Below are 25,143 nucleotides of genomic sequence, written 5' to 3'. Positions count from 1 at the left end.
ATACTACTCTGATTTCACAATTCAACTCATCCATCACCAAGGATGAATCCCAGAAGCAGTTCCTCCTGAGAATTGTGGCTCAGCACAGGACATGCCCTCCATATCAATAGCTGAATACCTGAAATAAATTAGACTCAATAGTAATGCTGTTAATCCATGGGGAAGTGGAACAGAATTCTTCCATCAGCCATGCGTGTCGTAAGAGGCGAGTAAAATACCGGGAGCAAGGGGCTAGTAATCCCTTCTCCTGTATATATTACTAAATTTAAAAGAAGAAACTTTAGTTTTTCCTTTTGGGCCACCCTGCCTCAGTGGGATACAGCTGAAAGAAGTAATGCTGTTAATGTTTTATTTTTTACTGTGATGACTAGGGATTTGAAATTATCCCTGAGGTATGCTTGGAGTAAAGGTATCAGGACGACATGTGTCTCACATAAAGTTCCATGGAAAAACCTCCCTCACCCTGCTTGATCACTGTGGTAATCATGCTGTAACCTTCACTATCTGCAAAGGTAAATTTCAAAAATTCTGTTCATTAACCTTTATAAAAGCCATAATCCATTTACTTAGATTTTAACTTTACCATGTTAAAATAAAATAATTTTGTTTTATTTTTTCTCTATGAAAGGTAAGAGTGAGGGTGTGGAAATCGAAACTGCTGGTTATACACTCCTAGCCATGATGACTCTAAATGCAACACGTTTCCAAAACCAAGCTGTAAAAATTGTCAAATTTCTTTCTTCTAAGAGAAATGGTCAGGGAGGTTTCATCTCGACACAGGTAAGTTGTAATAACATGAACAGTTCTAATATTATTACTTCAAATATAAATTTCTGTTCAGAATCTTAAAAGGAATTCTTGTAAAAAATAATATTAAATTTTATAATATGTTTTCTCGAAACGTTACAGTACATGTAACTACCATAGTACGAGAAGCAATGTAGAGAGTGTAGCAGCTACATTGATGAAAATTAGACACATATGCAACATCTGGATATGCTTAATGTAGACGTTTTGCCATCCAGTGGTTTTATCAATACAAATTCTAGGACATAATTTGAAGACAGTAGAACTATATACAAAAAATGAGGTAATCAGTCCCTCAGCCTTGGAGTTGGTGTGAAGAGCATCATAGTCATAGTCATGCAGCACCTTGGGGAATGAAAGGCATCAGATTCGATACAATGAAAATAAGGGTAAATTCCAATTGTTTGGATCAAGAGCCCAAAGTTTTGATCTTTCACCGCCAGTGTCTTCAAAAAGCTAATCGAGTGCAGAATCATTAAATCTGGTTTGTTCTGTTCTCCCAGTCAAGAATCTATATTCCCAGTTGTAATGGCCTTGGCCATTTATTTCATGCAAATTGCTGGCAAAACCTGAAGTTTTAACTGAACTTAGCTTACCACTCATTCTTTCATTTAATGCAGACTTTAGGAATGAAATCTTTGTAACACAGCTCAGTTCCTCTGCTTGCCTTTTTGCAAAAATATGTTGCTTGCACATTTACTTGCAGTTTAATGTCAAAATAATCTAACTTTTTATTTATTTTTTATATTTTGGCAATTTATTAATAAGCTTTATTTAGTTCAGTGGTTAAATTACAAATACGAAGTCGTAAATTTGATCTAATTGTAAATATTTAAATATTGCTATATTTTTGTGCTATCCTCAGGACACAGTTGTTGCTTTGCAAGCTCTGGCCAGTTTTGAAAGTCACCAAAATCAAGGCAATGTAAATTTGGTTATAACAGTTGAAGCTGAAGCCCTGGAGCATGACTTCCACATTGATGAGTCTAACAAGTTACTTCAACAAACAGCGAATCTACCAAAAATTCCAGCTCATGTTGTGTTTGGCTTGACGGGAGAAGGATGCGCTCTTGTTCAGGTGAGTCTCACAGTTTCCAGGTTATATTGTAAATGACTATACTGAAAAAGAAAGAAGTGCGTATTGAGGTTGTGAGACGCATACAAACATCTTCATTCTCTAAGCTTGGAGGTTATATGGATTCTTTACAATTATAATAGTGTTTATCACTTGCATGAAAATTCTTTCAGGCAAGATTTAAGCTATGGAAGATAGAGTGCTCTATATTTCATGCTAAGATAAAGTCCCTTATCAACAGACTGAAAAGGACCTCAAGTGGAAGATCAAATATTCTGTGTTTATTTTATCTTCTCTGATGTTTTCTCACTGTGGATTTGTTTGTATTATTGACCAGTGTATATAGTTTAGGTAATTACTAGTTATGCTGGTTACATATTACATGAATAATGACTGCATTATATGTGAATTTTTCAACTGAAATTTTAGCATCATACATCTTAAAGATAAAACAAAAGCTATATATGAGGGATATTTATGCACTTTAAAATTCATGCATAAAAATGCTAAGATTCTGGACTGTATCGGTAATTAAAACTCAGAGAGGTATTTAGTAAATTTACACCAAAAATATTAAAAGAAATAAATCATTATAATGCAATTTTTAACTTATAACCCACACTTTTGAAATTTTGACTGTTTTGATCCTTCCTGGTCCATTATCAAGTTATAGCTCAGTGAGAAAGGGCAAATAAGACCAGAAGACAGATCAGGAGAAAGAGGGGTGGAAGTACTAGTAATTGAAAGAAAAGTCTTCTGTATTTCCTTCACCTTTCCTATCTTCTGTCTTATAACTGTTTTTTCTTATCATGAGCTGGAAGACCATCTGTCATGCTCATTTCTTTTTGTTCCTCTGTGAGCTCCTTGTAAACCTGTGCTATGGGTGAACTTACCTGCTTCTTCAGCAGTAAGGTCTTGGCAACCATGGCACAAGATCCCACTCTCTTCACTGACTATTGGATTCGTTCATTTTCTACAGCTGGATGCAAGCTACTACTTAACAACTACTCACTGAAGAGCTGTGACCTGCCTGTTGCTGTGTACCATTTGCCATCTCCCTGGTGTCTAGATCTGGCTGACTCTAAAGAGTCTTTGCAGTCAAGACACCCTCAGCAGCCATGCCGAGACAAGTATGGCAATGACAGAGGACCATACATGTGCTGTATATTTCATGGATGGCTCTGTTGATCCTAACAAGAAGAGAGCAGCAATCTAGCCTGTACCACAGTGGGTACACACAGGCAGGGTGACTCCTTGACCACTGTATGATCCTTTAAGCCTATTTAGTGGCGATTCAGTAGGCGTTGTCACATGCTTTACAACATCGACTTCAACCTGTCATACATGTTGACTCCACCTCTGCAAACCATGCCATCTCCCACTCACAGCCACGAGACAGTGTCCACCTCATCACCTCGATCCTAAGCATAATGACAGTTCTAAAGGCTCAGGGTAGGAGAGTGATATTAAACTGATTCTGCAGCCATACTGGCATATGGGTAAATGAAACTGCAGATGATGCAGTTAATTAAGGCAGCCACAGATCATCCCCATATGGGGATTACCATCTCCATCAGCCTGCGCCAGATCAAACTATGGCCGCCAGAACCATGAATCATACAGGAGAGGTCTTAGGTGGCACCCCATCTTACCAGTGGTACCAGGAAGCGATACAGGCAAAACACCCTCCACAGAATAGAGCTGGACCAGTGTACAGGGCACCGCCATCAATCATCTATGTTTGGGCTTTTCTACAAGTGAGATGATGGTCGACAAGGTAAAGGAGGAGATGTATCAGCACTAGCAGAACCTTGTTCAGCGCCCTCTAGTCCACTATCTACTGGGGTGTCACTTCTCACTGACATTCTGCGGGCAACAAGCACTGCCGTCTTCTCCTGAGATGGCAGTGTGGCTACTCCAGTGTTTCATGGAGTCAGTGCCCTGGAAAAGCTGTTGCTTGCACTAATGGCACATCTTCCACCTAGGTAGTCTGCAAAAAACAAACAAAAAAAAAAGTAGCTGGAAGACATGCCTCGGCATGTTCATTCTTCAGTGTATGTGTGTGTATCTGTATGAATGTTCATGTGAACAAAAGTATGCATATATACGGTGCCCCGTGGCCTGGTGGCAGAAGCTCTCGCTTCACATGGCAAGGATCCGAGTTCAGTTCCCAGCAAAGGGGTGGAAACATCGGACATGTTTCCTTACACTGGTTGTCTATGTTCAACCATCAGTAAAATGGGCACCTGGTTGTTAGTCAACTGGTGTGGGTTGCACCCTGGAACAAAACTGACCTAATTTGCCCAGAATGCTCTGCATAACAAGGGGCTTTCTATATAGTAATATGTCATTGATATCAGCTAGGCCTGTATACCATGTACATATACTTGTAGTAAATAAAGATATTATTATACAAGTACCATCCGACTTACGACCAAGTTTGATTCCGACCAAACGGTCGTAAGTCAAAATGGACGTAAGTCGAACCTTACTACTGAATATCAACATCACACTATTGTAATGATTTGATTTTATTGCTTTATTTTGGTACTTCTTTTTTTATTTTACTTTTTATGCTGTTAATACTGTATTTTATACCATAAAGTTTAGGATAAACACTGCGCACAACACAAACAGTTGTTTATTTCCCAGAAATTTGGCATAAAAAACACGGTCATAAGTTGAGTGGTCATACGTCGAGCAGGTCGCAAGTCGGATGGTAGGTGTATTATTATTATTATTATTATGCTCATGCGGGTACAGGAGCATATGGATATGTATATTCTTTGAATGTATGTATGCAGGTTTATACATACCCTACATGTGTATGTACAGTGGATCCTCGACCAATGATGGCATCGTCTAATGATAGAATCGCCAAACGATGTGTTTGAGCATAAAAATTTTGGCCCGACCAATGATGAAAAACTCAACTAACAACATTCATCCTGAACGCGTCCACGCGTCCGTCTGGCCTGAGCGCGCCTCAACTGCCCTGCCTTCAGTTAGTGTGCCATTGTTTACAAGCCAGTGCGGTTGGTTTCATGCTTACATTCGGTATATTTTGTATTATTCCAGTGTTTTTAGTGCTTGTAACTGCTAAATAAGCCACTATGGGCCCAAAGAAAGCTTCTAGTGCCAACTCTGTGGTAAAAAGAGTGAGAATTACAATTGAATTGAAAGAGATAATTACAAAGTATGAAAGTGGAGTGCGTGCCTCTGAGCTGGCCAGGTTGTATAACAAACCCCAATCAACCATCGCTACTATCTTGGCCAACAGAAAGGCGATCAGGGAAGCTGTTGTTGCGAAAGGTGCAAGTATGTTTTCGAAACAGAGATCGCAAATACTCGAAGATGTTGAGAGACTGTTGTTGTTGTGGATAAATGAAAAACAAATACAGGTACCATCTGACTTACGACCGAGCTTGGTTCCGACCAACCGGTCGTAAGTCAAAATGGACGTAAGTCAAACCTTACTACTGAATATCAACATCACATTTTTGTAATGACTTTATTTTATTGTTTTATTTTGGCATTTAATTTTTTACTTTACTTTTTATGCTGTATTACTGTATTTTATACTGTAAGGTTTAGGATAAACACTGTGTACAACACAAACAGTTGTTTATTTCCCAGAAATTTGGCATACAAAACACGGTCGTAAGTCAAGTGGTCGTGTGTCGAGCAGGTCGTAAATCAGATGGCAGGAATATCAGGAGATACTATTTCTCAATCAATCATATGTGAAAAAGCAAGGCTGTTGCATGATAATTTAATTAAAAAATGCCTGCAACTAGTGATGATGTTATTGAATTTAAGGCCAGCAAAGATTGGTTTGAGAGATTTAAGAATCATAATGGCATACACAGTGTTGTAAGGCATGGAAAGGCTGCCAGTTCGGACAAAAAAGCAGCTGAAAAATATATGCAGGAATTCAGAGAGTACATAGACACCGAAAAATTAAAACCCCAACAAGTGTTTAATTGTGATGAAACAGGCCTGTTTTGGAAGAAAATGCCAAACAGGACCTAAATTACACAGGAGGAAAAAGCACTGCCAAGACACAAGCCTATGAGAGACAGGGTAACTAATGTTTTGTAGTGATGCTAGTGGGGATTGCAAAGTGAAGCCTCTGCTCGTGTATCACTTTGAAGCTCCCAGAGTGTTCAAGAAAAACAGTGTCGTCAAGGCTAATTTGTGTGTGATGTGGAGGGCAAACAGTAAGGCATGGGTCACTAGGGACATTTTCTATGATTAGTTTTATCATGTGTTTGGCCTACTGTGAAAAATTACCTCCTGGAAAATAAATTGGACCTCAAGTGCCTCCTGGTATTAGACAGTGCTCCTGCTCATCCTTCAGACTTGCCAGAGCAAATTGCAGGGGACTTGAGTTTTATCAAAGTCAAGTTCTTGCCTCCTAACACCACTCCTCTCCTCCAGCCCATGGACCAGCAGGTCATTTCAAATTTCAAAAAACTGTACACCAAAGCAGTGTTTCAAAAGTGCTTTGAAGTGACCTCAGACACTCAATTGACCCTAAGAGACATTTGGAAAGATCACTTTAGTATTCTCATAAACCTTATTGGTAAGGCTTGGGAGGGAGTGACTAACATGACCTTGAACTCTGTTTGGAGGAAATTGGGGCCACAATGTGTACAAGAGAGGGATTTTGAAGGGTTTGGGGATAACCCTGAGGAGCCTATGCCAGTTGTGGAATCTATTGTGGCATTGGGGAAGTCCTTGGGGTTGGAGGTTAGCGGGGAGGATGTGGAAGAGTTGGTGGAGGACAACAATGAAGAACTAACCAATGATGAGCTGCAAGAGCATCTGCAACAGCAAGAGACCACAACTGAGGAAATTGCTTCAGAGGAGGGAAGAGAGAGATGGAGGAAGTTGCCTTCTTCAAGGATTGAGGAAATTTGTACAATGTAGACAAAGGTGCAAACCTTTATGGATGAAAATCACCCTGATACAGCTATTGCAAGCCATGCTGGTGACTTTTACAATGACAATTTGTGGCCCATTTTAGGAAAATCTTAAAGGAACGCAAGGTACAGAGCTCTGTGGACAGATTTTTGGTGCGACAGAGGTCCAGTGACTCTCAAGTTGTTCCCAGTGTCATTAAAAAAAGAAGGAAAGTAACTCTGGAAAAGGACTTGGTACCTAAAGTCCTTATGGAAGGGGATTCCCCTTCCAAACAATAATACACCTCCATCTCCCCTCCTCCCATCTCATCACTTATCACTACATCTTCAATAAAGGTAAGTGTCACTTATTCTTCATTTAGTACAGTATTTATTGTGCATGTATCCTTGTTTTTCTGTGTAGGAAAATGTATATTTTCTGTGAGAAAAAAAATTCATAATTTTGGATGTCTGGAACGGATTAATTGGATTCCCATTAGTATTTCTTATTGGGAAAATTAATTCGGCTAACAATAAATTTGGCTAAGGACAAGCTCTCTGGAACGGATTAATATCGTTGGTTGAGGGTCCACTGTATGTGAAACAGTGTTCCTGCCAGGAACCCAAAGAATTAAAGATAGCCAGTGTCTTTTTTTTTTTTTTTTTTTTTTTTTTTTTTAAGAGGCATACCATATAATAATAATAACAGAACATAATAACAGAACACTCTAGGCATGTTCATTAAGTGTATGTGTGCATGCAAGAATGTGTGAGTGAAAGTATGCATACATGCTTGTGAATATGCATATGTATATACCATGAATATACATATACACGTGCATATGTACCCTGCAAGGGCATGCATATGAAACAGTATTCCTGCTAAGAACACAAAGACTTACAGATAACGTTCTCGTTGAAGAGACGCACCAGAACATTGCCTAAGCAGCATATACTGCAACATTTAAGAACTCTCTCTCCTTTGGAAGCCAGAGACAGTTCATCGCAAGACTAGGACCCGTGTCAGAACCGCTGTCCTTGCGAATATTATACATTCTCCAGCCTAATGAAATATAATTTATCCAATTTACAACCACTGCAGTTTCTACAACTGACGTTTCTACTGATCAGTCACTACTACTCTTTCTACAATTATTTATACTACTATTAATAATGCTCTTATTTCTACTAATACAATTTCTACTACTATTTTCTTACCCTTTCTCACTAAGTTTTAACAGTCTTGGCTTGATAATGGTCCAGTCTTGGCTTGATAATGGTTTTTTTGTGAACTGAAAAGATTAATTATATTTCCTCGTAGTATCATCTTGATATTAACATTTTACCCCAGGCTGTTTTGAGGTACAATGTTCCTGAGTCCAGCCCAAGTGAAGCATTTAGGCTCAGTGTCACTACAGAAACGGCACCTGATAAGAAGTGTGTGACGAAGAGAATCAAGATTTGTGCATCGTACCAGCTTCCAGATAAGAAATCCAACATGGCTGTCATAGAGGTCGATTTAATTTCTGGCTACATTCCTGAAAAAGCAGATCTTAAGCAGATTGTGGGTTATGGCACAGGCCTCTTCAAACGATATGAAGTTGATGGGAGTACAGTCACTTTTTACATTGACGAATTCTCCCCAGAAGACATTTGTTTGAGCTTCCGGATAATAAGGGAAATTGAGGTGCAAGATGTAAAACCTGGAACTGTGAAAGTATATGATTATTATCAGCCAGAATTTTCTGTCAGCACGGTAAGTTCAGTTTTTCTTTTATATAACTTGTATAAAATGAACAGTTAGTTGAAGCTGTGTTGCTTTAAATAGAATAATCATTATTACATCATGCAAATCATTTTTTAATTTTCATTATACATATGTAATATCTTTCTTCTTTCAACAAACCGGCCATATCCCACCGAGGCGGGGTGGCCCTAAAGGAAAAACGAAAGTTTCTCCTTTTAAATTTAGTAATATATACAGGAGAAGGGGTTACTAGCCCCTTGCTCCCGGCATTTTAGTCGCCTCTTATGACATGCATGGCTTACAGAAGAAGAATTCTGTTCCACTTCCCCATGGAGGTAAGAGGAAATAAATAAGAACAAGAACTAATAAGAAAAATTGAAGAAAACCCAGAGGGGTGTGTATATATATGCTTGTACATGTATGTGTAGTGTGACCTAAGTGTAAGTAGAAGTAGCAAGACATACCTGAAACCTTGCATGTTTATGAGACAGAAAAATGGACACCAGCAATCCTACCATCATGTAAAACAACTACAGGTTTCCGTTTTACACTCACTTGGCAGGACGGTAGTGCCTCCCTGGGCGGTTGCTGTCTACCAATCTACTACCTAGGACATATGTAATATATTGCATGTAATTAAAATGATTGTGTGATGGTGAATGTGCTTTTTCTTTGTGATTAATTAATTCACCATGTGCACTAATCATAGCTAATTCTGTATAGCATTTGTCATTGAAGATCTCTGATATATTCTTTCGATAATGACTAGAATATGTTTATATTTTTCAAATGACTGTAACTTGCCTATTATTATTATTATTAATATGAAAACTAAGTGCTAAACCCACAAAGGTCATACAGCGATGCAGGGCAGGATGTGATAAAGATGAAATATGCGAAGATCAGAGACCAGTGAGGGGTTAAGGGTAGTGGGGAGTGCTAAAGAGGAAAATATAATCAAAGTTTGTGTAATAAACCTAATGCCGACAAAAAGTCAAAGAGGGAGTCTACGTCAGTGAGGTTAGATAAAGTGCGATAGGATGGTGATGACATCGGAGGTAAATTATGTGTGTCTGCTGGTAGACAGGACAGTCTATTAGTAGACAGCAAAATGACAACAGAACTTGATACTTCTCACAAAGTGGCACTGGGCACTTCTCCATGATGCCCCTGATTAAGACCTGTGTATGTGATATGAAGACGTGAGAGTATAGTCTCCCAAGCACAAAAACGATAAGAAGACCAGAAACCCAAACAAAGTTTGACATAATGTTATGGATCAAGTGACTTAATGTTTGACATAATGTTATGGATCAACTCGAACCACCATTATTGCCAACAGTTGCAAAGTTGTCTAGAGATTACTGCAAAACAGTCTGAGAATGGGATACCCCTATACAAAATGAAGTCATGAACAGCAGACTGCACAGCAGAGTCTGTCTGCTCATTTTTGTTTTTACTAGATATGTGGGGGAATGAAAGTTGTATGAGAAGAATGAGGGGATGAGGAGAATCAAATTTTTGGATAGCCTATAAAGCACTAAAAGAATCTGTAATTACTACGAATGCTGAGGTAAGCAGTGATACAGTATGTATAACAGTGATGAGAATTTCATATTGCTCATCTCAAAAATACTAGCCGAGTCTAATAAATGACCTTATACAACTTTGTCAGGAAAAACCTCTCAAACCCGACACCATTAGAGGAAACTGCGACAACATGAAATCTGAAGTGATAAACAAAAAGGGAGCAAGAAGCTAGAGTAGGTAATTGAGCTATGGCTCATGGAAATTGGGAAGAACAGGCATGAATCACTGGAACTTCCCAAGGTAAAAAGAAAATCTAAATGCCGAATGGACATATAAAGGGGGTAAATGAAGAGAAGCCCAGAGAGAGAGAGTGAATATGAAGTGAAAAAGGATGGAGTAAACAGGGGTGGCAATCATATAAAGACCTCTCTTAACTTCTGTTACCATCCTGTATGTAGAAAAATCATGGAGGTCATGAGAGCGGACAAAATAACGGAGACAATGGGTGTCATACCGTTTGTGCAAAGATGGAACAGTCACTTCTACAAATTGGCTCTCGACCAGAAAGGAACGAAAAATACCTAGACACAAATGCAGTCCGTGATTACGAATGGGATCATGCTTAACCCTTTCAGGGTCCAAGGCCCAAATCTGGAGTCACGCACCAGTGTCCAAGAATTTTCAAAAAAAAAATTTGTTATTTTTTCTTATGAAATCGTAGAGAATCTTTTTGTGAAGGTAATAAAACAAAAAGTACAAAATTTGGTGGAAAATTGACGAAATTATGCTCTCGCAAATTTTGATGTGTCAGCGACATTTACGAATCGGCGATTTTGCCGACTTTGACTCCCATTTTAGGCCAATTACATTATTCCAATCAACCAAATTCTTAGCTATTTCACTAGTATTACTTCTATTCTATCGATTGAGCGCAAGAAATCGCCAAGTCAACTGTTTCAACTACAAAATAAAGTGATCGGAAATTGTTAATTTGGCCAATTTAACACAAAGTTCAAAATATTCCAGTTTCAACATAGGGTCCAGAATAAACAATGTAGGCATTCCTGGCACTAAACTAACATTTCCTCTGTTCATTAGTCATGTTTTGAGGCTTTACAAATAAATTCCATTTTGATTTTTTATTCACATAATGAATTTTTATTCACACCAAAAAATAGAAGATTTACTGTTATGCAATACTGTAATAATTGTATAAATATCATCACCATATTTGTGAATGTATATTAGACCCACCAGCTGACGTGTATTAGACGTGTGAGGTCGTTTGTTTACTCTTGAATATCGGCAAAAATTTAACATTTCCGCTACTTTGAGCTCAGTTTCAAGCCATTTCCAGTGCTAACACCAATCAAAATCATCTCTATTTCTGTAATATGTCTTCCATTCTATCAAATGAGACCAAGAAATCGCAAATACAACTATAAAAAACATACGAAAAAACACTGCAAAGTCGCTGTTTTAATCGAAAAATCATGATTTAAGTTTTTTTCTCTCATTATACACAGTGTGCTGCAGGATCTGTTTTATGTGGTGCACACATACCACATAGATGTATTCTCTCATATCTAGGCCCAAATGTACCACTCACAGTTTATCAGAGTGAGCTGAGCTCATGGCGTAGATCTACGGTTTGGACCCTGAACGTAAAGCCGTAGATCTACAGGACGGACCCTGAAAGGGTTAAAGAGATTTGAGGGAGAGGCCGCAGAATGTAGCTGGTCACCATAATCCAGTTTGTAAAGTAAAAGGACACAAGTGCAACTAATGTGACATTTTATTGTGGCAACGTTTCGCTCTCCAGGAGCTTTATCAAGCCATTACAAACAATACATGGACACAGAGGGTTTGTAATGGCTTGATAAAGCTCCTGGAGAGCGAAACGTTGCCACAATAAAATGTCACATTAGTTGCACTTGTGTCCTTTTACTTTACATATTGTCGGTAATTCTACCAACTTTATTATAATCCAGTTTCAATAAGATTAGGGCAAAATGAAGATGAAGAGGAGTTCGTCTATCAGCCTCTCAAGAAAGATGGGCAAGGATTTTAAGGAGGTTCAGATGGCTGTGGCAAATCGCTTTCAGGGAGGTAATGTGAGGTTTCCAGGACATTCGTCGATCAAACAGAAGGCCGAGAAACCTGACAATATCTCGTTCAGGGATACCAGAACCATACAAGTGTCATATAACTTGCCTAGCTTAACTTCAACAAGAAAGTTATAACTTTCTCCTTCAAGAACCATGGAAAATAACCCTGCTCTTATATATGATAATTAAATTAAATCAATTTATTTTGGTGGGAATAAACTTGGAAATATCAGTTCTGGCATTAAATGACAATACGTATACGTATGATATGTAATGTTTCATTTGTTAGATAACAGACTTACTAAATGGTCTATGATCTTTTGTATCTCAAAAAAGTACTGTATTAATGTGTGGGGTTTTTCTTTACTTTTGGATATTTTATAAATTTGCATCCCATGAGAGAATTTTGTCTACCCGGGAGTAGGTCGGAGCTTATACATTACAATAGCTGCTGTAGACTTTTTCCCACCATTGGATGTCCTTTACTTAACACAAAATTTACCCAAAATATAGATAGTAACATTTTACATTTAATGGTGTTCAGCAAATGAGAAAATTGTGTAGTGTTAAAGTGCACGATATGGTCCCTAAAAGTTATTTTTTTGTCTGACGTACTTTTTGTTTTTTAAGTTATAGAAGATCCAAGATTATGCAATATTTGTGGGCGATCATGCATGCACTTGTGGCCAGTGTAATATTTGAAAAACTGAGTAGAATTTCACCCCTTGAGTGTAACACTGCTAAATATGTCATTATCAGTGTATTCATCTGATGCGTCAGTATGAGTACCCTGGGTGGAGCTACTCACCACATGCTGTACAAGTGTTATTGAATTACAGTATAAACAGTCATGTAACTTGTTTGTGCCAAATATCAGAGTAATTACTATATGCAGCACTTTGTTCTTACATTTTATAGTTACTGGAAACCTTAAAATATGCAATAACTACTCACAGAGAATGATTCTAAAACAGTATTATGATGGAGATATTAGCAGTCAAATACTACCCCTGTAAAATCAGAATTAAACCCTTATATGGCTCAGTCGGACATTCTTAGATTTTTTTAATGCAACACAGAGGTCATCACGTGCTGCCTTGTAAAGGATGCTTTGAATGTATTGCAGTGAAATATTTAACTGATCTGATCTGTTATAGAGGCCCAAAGCCTCTATAACAAACATTGCCCCCCAAAAAAACTAAACAGATCACAGCAGAGAGACTGAATAATCCCTGGCTAACACCAAGCATCCTCAAATCCATTAACACAAAGCACAAATATGAAAAACAGTATAGAATGGGTCAAATAACTAGAGAACAGTCTAAACATTACTCGTCAGCACTTACCAGCCTGATAAGAAGATCTAGAAAATTGTATTATGAAAATTGATTACTTAACATCAAAGGTGATATGAAAAAAACCTGGAAAACTATCTGAAATTCTTGGAACTAAAAAGTTATCCAAAAACAAAACAATCAAACTTACAAAATCGGATGAACCCCTACTCACACCTACTGAAACAGCGAACAGACTCAGCGTTTTCTTCTCCACCATAGGAAAAAATCTAGCGAACAAAATACCAAGTGCAAACACCCATCCATCAGACTACCTCATAGGTACCTACCCAAATACGCTATTCCTAGCTCCAACCAACCCCATAGAAGTTACGCTCATCATAAACACCCTTAAAAACAAGGCAGGAGACATAAACAACTTGCCTGCTTTTATGTACAAAAAAGCTTCTCAAGTGTTGTCACCAATTATTGCAACACTCTTTAACAAATCCATTGAATCATCTACCTTCCCAACAATCCTCAGAATAGCGAGGGTCACTCCGATCCACAAAGGAGGTGACCAAGCTGACTTGAATAACTATAGACCAGTATCTAACTTACCACTGCTCTCTAAAATCTTTGAAAAATTAATTCATAGACCGATCTATTCCTACCTCGTCTCACACAACATATTAAACCCTTGTCAATTTGGATTCAGGAATAATAAAAGCACAAATGATGCTATCATACACATGCTAGAACTAATATATACCGCACTCGAAAAGAAAGAAGTCCCGCTGGGCATTTTCATTGATTTACGTAAAGCTTTTGATACAATCGACCATGAACTGCTGTACTCCAAATTAATGCACTATGGTATCAAAGGCTACTCCCTCAACTACCTAAAATCATACCTTAGTAACAGAACTCAATATGTGTATGCAAATGATGCAAACACTTCCACCCAACCAATTACAGTAGGAGTCCCACAAGGAAGTGTCCTTGGACCACTCCTCTTTCTCATCTACATCAATGATCTACCGAATGCATCACAGCTACTCAAACCCACATTATTTGCAGATGACACTACATATGTCTTTTCCCATCCAAACACAGTCAATGCCGAATTGCAGAAAATATCTGCCTGGATGATGACTAACAAACTTACCCTGAATACTGATAAAACCTATTTCATTCAGTTTGGAAACAAAGCTGCAAATGATCCATTTAACGTAACGCTAAACGGATCATCAGTCACAAGACTCACAGAGGGAAAATTCCTAGGGCTCTGGTGACCTGGTGGTTAACGCTTACGCTTCACACGGCGAGGGCCTGGGTTCGATTCCCAGCCAGAGTAGAAACATTGGATGTGTTTCTTTCCACCTGTTGTCTATGTTCCCCATCAGTAAAATGGGTACCTGGGTGTTAGTCGACTGGTGTGGGTCGCATCCTGGGACACTGACTTAATTTGCCCGAAATGCGGAGCATAACAAGGGACTTTCTATATAGTAGTATGTCATTGTTGTCAGCTAGGACTGTATACCTTGTACATGTACTTGTAGTAAATAAAGATATTATTATTATTATTATTATTATTATTATTATTATTATTATTATTATTATTATTATTAGGTATCCACCTTGACAGTAGCCTTAAGTTCCGGACACATATACAACAAATCACCAAGAAAATCTCCAAGACTGTAGGCATACTATCAAAGATAAGGTACTACATTCCACAATCAACTCTCCTTGCACTGTCCCATTCACTCATATACCCTTATCTTACACATGGAATTTGTTCATGGGGATCAACATCATCCAATCACCTAAAACCCCTAATAACCCAGCAAAAGGCAGCAGTAAGAATAATAACAAATTCCCACTCCCTCCAGCATACTCCATCAATTTTCAAAAGTCTGAATCTGCTCACCATTAACCCTTTCAGGGTCCAAGGCCAAAATCTGAAGTCACGCACCAGTGTCCAAGAAATTTTGAAAAAAAAAAAATTATTTTTTCTTACAGAATTAAAGAGCATATTTTTGTGAAGGTAATAAAACAAAAAAAATTAGAATCTGATCAGTACTTACCGAGATACAGTGCCAAGAAGTTTGTAGAAAATGATGTGGTGGCGGCAACATCGACTAATTCCACATACGCGTATTATATTATTTTGTTGTTTTAGTTGTTTTTTCTTTTCTTTTCCAATTTTTTTCTATTCCTACTAACATTTGGGGCCTGAGAGACCAATACTGTATATAATTTATATATATAAACTCACTGTATTGAACACAATAACCGCACTAAAGTTATTATCATATTATTGTTTACCACTCTTGTTTATTACAATAAACATGCACAAATATTGTATAATACTAATGTTCTATCATATATTTACATATTTACAATCACTGGACATGGTTTTAGAACTGCTGGAGCTTGTGGAACTCCTTGAAACAAGGCACCATGCACAGAGGCACCTTACATTCCTCACACATAAACCGAGTGTCTTTGCGTCTTTGTTGCCGTCGTTTTGTTTGTGCACAGACAATGCATCTCTTCTGAGCAAATTTCTTTTGAGTTGAAGGAAGCTGTATTATGAAATGATCACCTTCTCTTCTCAAACGCTTGGGTATATTGTGATGAATTCGAGGACCATGTTGTATTGCAGGTGTTGTTACCTGGTACTTCATTATGAGTTGTCTGACAACAGACAAACAAAATTCACCATACGGTGGTCTGTTACCAGTCTTTATTTGGTACATATTATATGCATTCAGCATTGAAATGTCCATGAGATGGAAGAAAAGTTTCATGTACCACTTGTAACTCTTACGAACACAGTCAACAAAACCAATCTGCATGTCACACTTGTCAACCAAGCGCATGTTTTGTGTATAATCAATCACTGTCACTGGTTTTCGAATACGTTCATTAGTCACTCGATCAACTTTGCCACTGTCTTGCATTTCATTACGGTGAATGGTTGTCAACAATGTGACATCTCGTTTGTCATGCCACCATAATGCCATGATGTCATTGGCAGTAAACACCTGCACGTCATCACCACGAACACCTGCGTTGAGCCTGGGCATATGTTTACGATTAGAACGCACAGTGCCACACACATCTGTCTTGTTCACTCGCATGAAATCACTGAGTAATGGGCTTGTGTACCAGTTATCGGTATATAATGTATGGCCCTTACCAAGATAAGGTGCCATCATGTTTCTCACTACGTCACCTGATATACCCAATAACATCTTGGTATCTTTCAATGTTTTACTACCCGTGTATACAACAATATCCAACACCAGGCCACTGTCACAATCACAGAGTACAAACAATTTTATACCAAAGCGGTTCCTCTTGCTCGGTATATACTGCTTGAATGACAGTCTACCTTTGAACAAAATCAAAGACTCGTCAATTACAAGATTCTTGAATGGATAAAAGTATATCCTGAACTTTTGTTTGAGATACATGAAAACATTTCTAATCTTGTATAACCTGTCACTTCTGTCAGGCCTGGTTTTGTCAGAGAAGTGCAACATACGTAACAGTAAGATAAACCTGTTCACTGGTATTATTTCACTGAAGGATGGGGTACAAATTAGCCGATCTGTGGACCAGTATGCTTTTATATTATGCTTATAGACGTGAGGCATAAGCATTATTGTTGCAAAAAGCAAATACATTTCTGCAACAGTCGTCTCTTTCCACCTGTGTAGTCTTGACTGTGGTGATAAGATCGTATTTGCCATGGTGTACTGAAAATACTTATTACTTTCCCTGACAATAGTTTCCATCAATGGCTGGTCAAAGAATAATTCAAAGAATTCCAGTTCATTGGCCGTGGTTCCAAGGGGACAGGTAGGTAGAATTCCACTTTGCGAGTCATCAAAGTGGTGAGGGCTGGGAACAAAATTGGGATTTTGCTGCCAATCCCAGATACGGTTTGCTGGTGGATACTGGACATCATAGGCTGGTTGTACGGGTGGTTGTGGCGGGCTGGTGGGTGACGCTCCGCTTTGTCCTTGAACTGACGAGTCAGCAGCGTGGGTTCCCGCGTGGCACAGCGAGTCACGCATGGCGGTGCCACTACCACCACCAGCCCCACTAACACCATCCACTGATGTCTGTGGCCCATCCATGCCAAGTGTAGCCACATCATCCTCACTATCACTACCTAAAACGGGTGTAGGGCCACGGGATGTACTACGGGATGTACTCCGTCCCCTGGGCACAGCATAGGGTACACTACCCGAGCGCATGCAGCGGCGAACATACCGACGCTTCACTGGTGAATATGTTTCCTCACTATCACTACTCGAATGATCGTCGAGCGCAATAAAATCACAATCCACGTCAGAATCATCGTCATTACTGAAGTCAGAGGCCAGGCCACGGGAAAATATTAGTTTTCTCTTACGTTTAGGAACACCCGACCGTGAGTCACGAGTGCCCACACCAGAGGTAGAAGGTCGAGGATCGTCGGGGTTTTCTGCACTATTATCGATATCCTGGTCATTATTTTCGGTCACTAACTTATCAAAGCCGTAGAATTCGTCTTCATTTCCACTTCCATCAGTGTCAGAACTATCAGACAGGAAGAGGAGAGTCCCAATTTTCCGGGGAGTGAGAGCTGACTTGCGACGAGACATGGTGAACAAGGGTGACTGAGCCGGCGTTCCCACAATGCTATGCAGGCGCCTAGATTTTTTGTTTACGGCGCACACCCACGGCGCAGACCCATTCTCTCATATGTAGGCCTATGAGCGCTTTCGCGCTAAATTTGACGGCGCTAGAATTTTGGCATAGATCTACGGTTTGGACACTCACCGACCAGCCGTAGATCTACGGGACGGACCCTGAAAGGGTTAAGAACATCCATACTTATTCATGTGCCTACTACATACACAGAACAATACATGCAAATATAAACCCCCCACTCAAACTTTTCCTCACCAACCTAAACAGGACACATGACCACAACACAAGACACAGATCTCTTTTTGATATACCTCATGTCCATATCACACTGTGTAAAAACTCTATGCACATAAAGGGCCCCAAAATATGGAATTCATTACCAAAAGATATTAAAGTAACCCGGTCTGAAAATTAATATAAGACTCTTCTCAAAAGTCACTTAATCACCCTAGACTAAACGCTAAATACTCAGTACACACATACTCACTTATGTACTCCCACATCATAACTTCAACAATCACTTTGAACCTTTTATCCATTGTTGACAGGAATATAATTGAATCATTGTTTTCACAAAAAGCATTTTTGAATAGGTGAATTTATCTTTTGTCTTATACAAATTTTGATTCACTTACAATTAATAATCTACTGTTCAACTATAAAATAATTACTATCCTACTGTACAACTATGATATAATCCTTAGTGTTAAGTAGTCTGTAAGCCAATAATGTTAAGTTGGCCCATAATGCTTAGGCATAATAGAGGCTCTCTTTGCATTGCAACCCACTATTGTAAATGCAAAATCTCAATGTACTGTTTGCAAAGACATAAAATAAATAAATAAATTTGTTTACTAACTTATCAAATATTTTCTATAATTGTCAACTTGCTAGTGTCGTGATCGGATCAATTTAATATTTCATATTAAGTAAAGCTGTTTTTATTTTCTTTAATCCATATCCATAATTTGTTCAGCAAATCTAGACCACAGGGAAATATATCTCTTCTATTTTTGTCGAGTGGGATGTTGGGTTCTAAGTATGTCCAGTACCCTGTTGGGAGAGTGGCACTCTTTTCTAGAGAAAAGACCCCTATCCCTAGGAACAAACCATTCAAACATTGCTGGAATTTAGGCAACTTAGAGTTGGAGAGGCAGAAGGAAGAGTTTTTGGAAATTTGCTTAATAGCTTTGGAATAAATCTTGTTTTTAGCAATTTACAGTGTATTTAACAGCAACCAACCAGGGAAGTACTACCGTCCTGCCAGATGACTGTGAAACAGAAACCTGCAACTGTTTTGCATGATGGTAGGATTGCTGGTTTCTTTTTCTGTCTCATAAACACGCTAGATAACAGGGATATCTTGCTACTCGTACTTACACTTTGGTCACACTTCACAGACACGCACATGCATATATATATACATACATCTAGGTTTTTCTCCTTTTTTCTAAATAGCTCTTGTTCTTCCTTATTTATTCTATTGTCCATGGGGAAGTGGAAAAGAATCTTTCCTCCTTAAGCCATGCGTGTCGTATAAGGCGACTAAAATGCTGGGAGTAATGGGCTAGTAACCCCTTCTCCTGTAGACATTTACTAAAAAAGAGAAGAAGAAAAACTTTATAAAACTGGGATGCTTGAATGTGCGTGGATGTAGTGCGGATGACAAGAAACAGATGATTGCTGATGTTATGAATGAAAAGAAGTTGGATGTCCTGGCCCTAAGCGAAACAAAGCTGAAGGGGGTAGGGGAGTTTCGGTGGGGGGAAATAAATGGGATTAAATCTGGAGTATCTGAGAGAGCTAGAGCAAAGGAAGGGGTAGCAGTAATGTTGAAGGATCAGTTATGGAAGGAGAAAAGAGAATATGAATGTGTAAATTCAAGAATTATGTGGATTAAAGTAAAGGTTGGATGCAAAAAGTGGGTCATAATAAGCGTGTATGCACCTGGAGAAGAGAGGAATGTAGAGGAGAGAGAGAGATTTTGGGAGATGTTAGGTGAATGTATAGGAGCCTTTGAACCAAGTGAGAGAGTCATTGTGGTAGGGGATCTGAATGCTAAAGTAGGAGAAACTTTTAGAGAGGGTGTGGTAGGTAAGTTTGGGGTGCCAGGTGTAAATGATAATGGGAGCCCTTTGATTGAACTTTGTATAGAAAGGGGTTTAGTTATAGGTAATACATATTTTAAGAAAAAGAGGATAAATAAGTATACAAGATATGATGTAGGGCAAAATGACAGTAGTTTGTTGGATTATGTATTGGTAGATAAAAGACTGTTGAGTAGACTTCAGGATGTACATGTTTATAGAGGGGCCACAGATATATCAGATCACTTTCTAGTTGTAGCTACACTGAGAGTAAAAGGTAGATGGGATACAAGGAGAATAGAAGCATCAGGGAAGAGAGAGGTGAAGGTTTATAAACTAAAAGAGGAGGCAGTTAGGGTAAGATATAAACGGCTATTGGAGGATAGATGGGCTAATGAGAGCATAGGAAATGGGGTCGAAGAGGTATGGGGTACATTTAAAAATGTTCAGGTTCAGGTTTAAAAATGTTTAAAAGTGTTCAGCAGAAGTTTGTGGTTACAGGAAAGTGGGTGCGGGAGGGAAGAGGAGCAATTGGTGGAATGATGATGTAAAGAGAGTAGTAAGGAAGAAAAAGATAGCATATGAGATGTTTTTACAAAGTAGAAGTGATGCAAGGAGGGAAGAGTATATGGAGAAAAAGAGAGAGGTTAAGAGAGTGGTGAAGCAATGTAAAAAGAGAGCAAATGAGAGAGTGGGTGAAATGTTATCAACAAATTTTGTTGAAAATAAGAAAAAGTTTTGGAGTGAGATTAACAAGTTAAGGAAGCCTAGAGAACAAATGGATTTGTCAGTTAAAAATAGGAGAGGAGAGTTATTAAATGGAGAGTTAGAGGTATTGGGAAGATGGAGGGAATATTTTGAGGAATTGTTAAATGTTGATGAAGATAGGGAAGCTGTGATTTTGTGTATAGGGCAAGGAGGAATAACATCTTGTAGGAGTGAGGAAGAGCCAGTTGTGAGTGTGGGGGAAGTTCGTGAGGCAGTAGGTAAAATGAAAGGGGGTAAGGCAGCTGGGATTGATGGGATAAAGATAGAAATGTTAAAAGCAGGTGGGGATATAGTTTTGGAGTGGTTGGTGCAATTATTTAATAAATGTATGGAAGAGGGTAAGGTACCTAGGGATTGGCAGAGAGCATGCATAGTTCCTTTGTATAAAGGCAAAGGGGACAAAAGAGAGTGCAAAAATTATAGGGGGATAAGTCTGTTGAGTATACCTGGTAAAGTGTATGGTAGAGTTATTATTGAAAGAATTAAGAGTAAGACGGAGAATAGGATAGCAGATGAACAAGGAGGCTTTAGGAAAGGTAGGGGGTGTGTGGACCAGGTGTTTACAGTGAAACATATAAGTGAACAGTATTTAGATAAGGCTAAAGAGGTCTTTGTGGCATTTATGGATTTGGAAAAGGCGTGTGACAGGGTGGATAGGGGGGCAATGTGGCAGATGTTGCAGGTGTATGGTGTAGGAGGTAGGTTACTGAAAGCAGTGAAGAGTTTTTATGAGGATAGTGAGGCTCAAGTTAGAGTATGTAGGAAAGAGGGAAATTATTTCCCAGTAAAAGTAGGCCTTAGACAAGGATGTGTGATGTCACCGTGGTTGTTTAATATATTTATAGATGGGGTTGTAAGAGAAGTAAATGCGAGGGTCTTGGCAAGAGGTCTGGAGTTAAAAGATAAAGAATCACACATAAAGTGGGAGTTGTCACAGTTGCTCTTTGCTGATGACACTGTGCTCTTGGGAGATTCTGAAGAGAAGTTGCAGAGATTGGTGGATGAATTTGGTAGGGTGTGCAAAAGAAGAAAATTATAAGTGAATACAGGAAAGAGTAAGGTTATGAGGATAACAAAAAGATTAGATGATGAAAGATGGATATCAGATTGGAGGAAGAGAGTATGGAGGAGGTGAATGTATTCAGATATTTGGGAGTGGACGTGTCAGCGGATGGGTCTATGAAAGATGAGGTGAATCATAGAATTGATGAGGGGAAAAGGGTGAGTGGTGCACTTAGGAGTCTGTGGAGACAAAGAACTTTGTCCTTGGAGGCAAAGAGGGTAATGGATGAGAGTATAGTTTTACCAACGCTCTTATATGGGTGTGAAGCATGGGTGATGAATCGTTGCAGTGAGGAGAAGGCTGGAGGCAGTGGAGATGTCATGTCTGAGGGCAATGTGTGGTGTGAATATAATGCAGAGAATTCGTAGTTTGGAAGTTAGGAAGAGGTGCGGGATTACCAAAACTGTTGTCCAGAGGGCTGAGGAAGGGTTGTTGAGGTGGTTTGGACATGTAGAGAGAATGGAGCAAAACAGAGTGACTTCAAGAGTGTATCAGTCTGTAGTGGAAGGAAGGCGGGGTAGGGGTCGGCCTAGGAAAGGTTGGAGGGAGGGGGTAAATTAGGTTTTGTGTGCGAGGGGCTTGAACTTCCAGCAGGCATGCGTGAGCGTGTTTGATAGGAGTGAATGGAGACAAATGGTTTTTAATACTTGACGTGCTGTTGGAGTGTGAGCAAAGTAACATTTATGAAGGGGTTCAGGGAAACCGGCAGGCCGGACTTGAGTCCTGGAGATGGGAAGTACAGTGCCTGCACTCTGAAGGAGGGGTGTTAATGTTGCAGTTTAAAAACTGTAGTGTAAAGCACCCTTCTGGCAAGTCAGTGATGGAGTGAATGATGGTGAAAGTTTTTCTTTTTCGGGCCACCCTGCCTTGGTGGGAATCGGCCAGTGTGATAATAAAATAAATAATAAATTTTTTTTTCCAAACTGGCACCTGTCAGGAGAACAATGAATTTTCCTTGTATGCCTTACATAGTAGCCAGTTATTGTTACGTTTCCCTAGCTAACCCTGCAATTCTTCCGTTAGGACAAAATTTCTCTTAGTGAGTTTCCTCCTGGTAAATTTCTTATTGAAGAGTTTCCAGTGAAATTATCACTTAAACTGTGCGATGTGAACTTTAAAGTTTGCACATCTAATAACTTTTTAGCTTTCCAAGACTGGATAAATCTTTTCCTAATGTTTTGACTTTCCATGTAATATCATTATCATTTGAGTACAGACTAATTAATGTGGCCCAACAATGACTTACTACTTTCATTGTCCCCAATCAGCTGTATTTCATGGGTACAAGTGTGGTCTGTTGCAAGGCTATGTATCACTATAGTGGTATTCCTTCTTTAAATAAGACAGTTTTGCTAAATCTTGTTTCAGTGATCCATCACTGTGTTAAGTAACTGTAGTGAATAAGGTCAAGAAAGTTAGTGTCTTAGTATTTCATCTGTTACTCAGGCTGTTGGGACATTGTACATACATTATAAATTTTGCACATACTGTGTATGCACAACATGGATAGATAAAGTATTTTATCCATTATGCGATCTTTTATATATTTTTTCTTCTCTACAGAGTTTCGTCCTTCCACCAATAGACGAATGCAAGTCTGAGTCAGAAATTAATATTGAAGGCATTATTCCCTTTGAAAATGAGAATGTTGAAGGTGAACCAGCTGGGTCTACGGATGTGAATCCGGCAGATGTTGATGATTTATTATCAGCTCTAGATGGCTCGCTAAAATGAAAACTGAAAAGTTCCTTGAAATTGTTGAAAGAGAATTTCGCTGTTCCTGAGAACTACAATGTATAAATTAAGCAAATGTAAATAATATATATAGTACCAGAAGTGTCAGCTGGCAATAATCAAGATTTGAAATTAAGATACATTTGATTATATATGTTTATATATTTTTCCACATATACTTTACAACAGCTATTAAGTGTGCTTTTTTTTAAAGCAGTAACTTAGCTGCATTGTTTAGCATCAAATTATTTATATTTAATGATCAGTTATAACTAACTTATATCTTCACTATAATAATGCATTTCTGGATAAATGTGGAAACTGAAAAACAATTAATCTTTTTATATTATTCTCTAATAGAAAATATTCATGAATTAGGATATACATCTGTAAAATTAAATTATGAATTAAAATATGGTTTGCATCATGGTTTCTTTTCAAAATATTTTATTCTTTTTTGAAAACTTTACATATATAAATAATATTTACATACAATGACTTAAATACAATTGAATAATTTTAATTTTTTTATTCTTTCATATCTCCCTGAAGATTTGCTGATGGTTATTTTTTTACATAAAATCTAATTTTATATTTTTTTTTTCAGATTGTTAGTAATTTTGGCATGAATAATATCATTAGTCATTCCTTTGCTTTATCAACATTGTTTATTCTCTACATCTCTTTCATTGTAATATTGTTATGTTACCTGTCTATATACAGTGTATATATACATATATACATACATATATACATACATATATACATATATATATATATATATATATATATATATATATATACATACACAGTGGACCCCCGGTTAATGATATTTTTTCACTCCAGAAGTATGTTCAGGTGCCAGTACTGACCGAATTTGTTCCCATAAGAAATATTGTGAAGTAGATTAGTCCATTTCAGACCCCCAAACATACACGTAGAAACGCACTTACATAAATACACTTACATAATTGGTCGCATTCGGAGGTAATCGTTATGCGGGGGTCCACTGTGTATATATATATATATATATATATATATATATATATATATATATATATATATATATATATATATATATATATTGTAAATTACATTTTAATTATTAATTTTTTATTGCCAAAGAAAAAAATATGCAGAAAATACTCTTGAGACAAATTCTTAATGGCAACAGTAATGAAGAAAATATATAAGTGCAGAATAATAATTTTTATTGCACTGCTCTTGTATTTTTTCTTCACAAACATCAGGATCACTACTTTACTAATAGTGATACTTTCTCCAGTTATCTGTCTTCTTTTATTCTATTTCATTTTCCTATTTTAAAATTTAC

General features: G+C 38.1%; 1 protein-coding gene across 1 annotated transcript in view; it reads left to right on the top strand.

Moving 5' to 3' along the window:
• Positions 1–24,413, top strand: part of LOC128692203 (alpha-2-macroglobulin-like) — a gene marked incomplete at its 5' end in the record, with an annotated part of 260,699 nt that extends 236,286 nt beyond the window's left edge. Inside the window, 4 exon segments of the mRNA XM_070096368.1 lie at positions 629–780; positions 1,673–1,885; positions 8,138–8,542; positions 23,640–24,413. Coding sequence (XP_069952469.1) covers positions 629–780; positions 1,673–1,885; positions 8,138–8,542; positions 23,640–23,810 — 941 coding nt within the window.
• Between the last annotated feature and the right edge of the window lie 730 nt (positions 24,414–25,143).

Source organism: Cherax quadricarinatus, chromosome 53, assembly GCF_038502225.1.
Source record: "Cherax quadricarinatus isolate ZL_2023a chromosome 53, ASM3850222v1, whole genome shotgun sequence".
Lineage (NCBI taxonomy): Eukaryota > Metazoa > Arthropoda > Malacostraca > Decapoda > Parastacidae > Cherax > Cherax quadricarinatus.
Note: the sequence above shows the minus strand (reverse complement) of the source record. Positions and strands in the feature narration are given on the sequence as shown.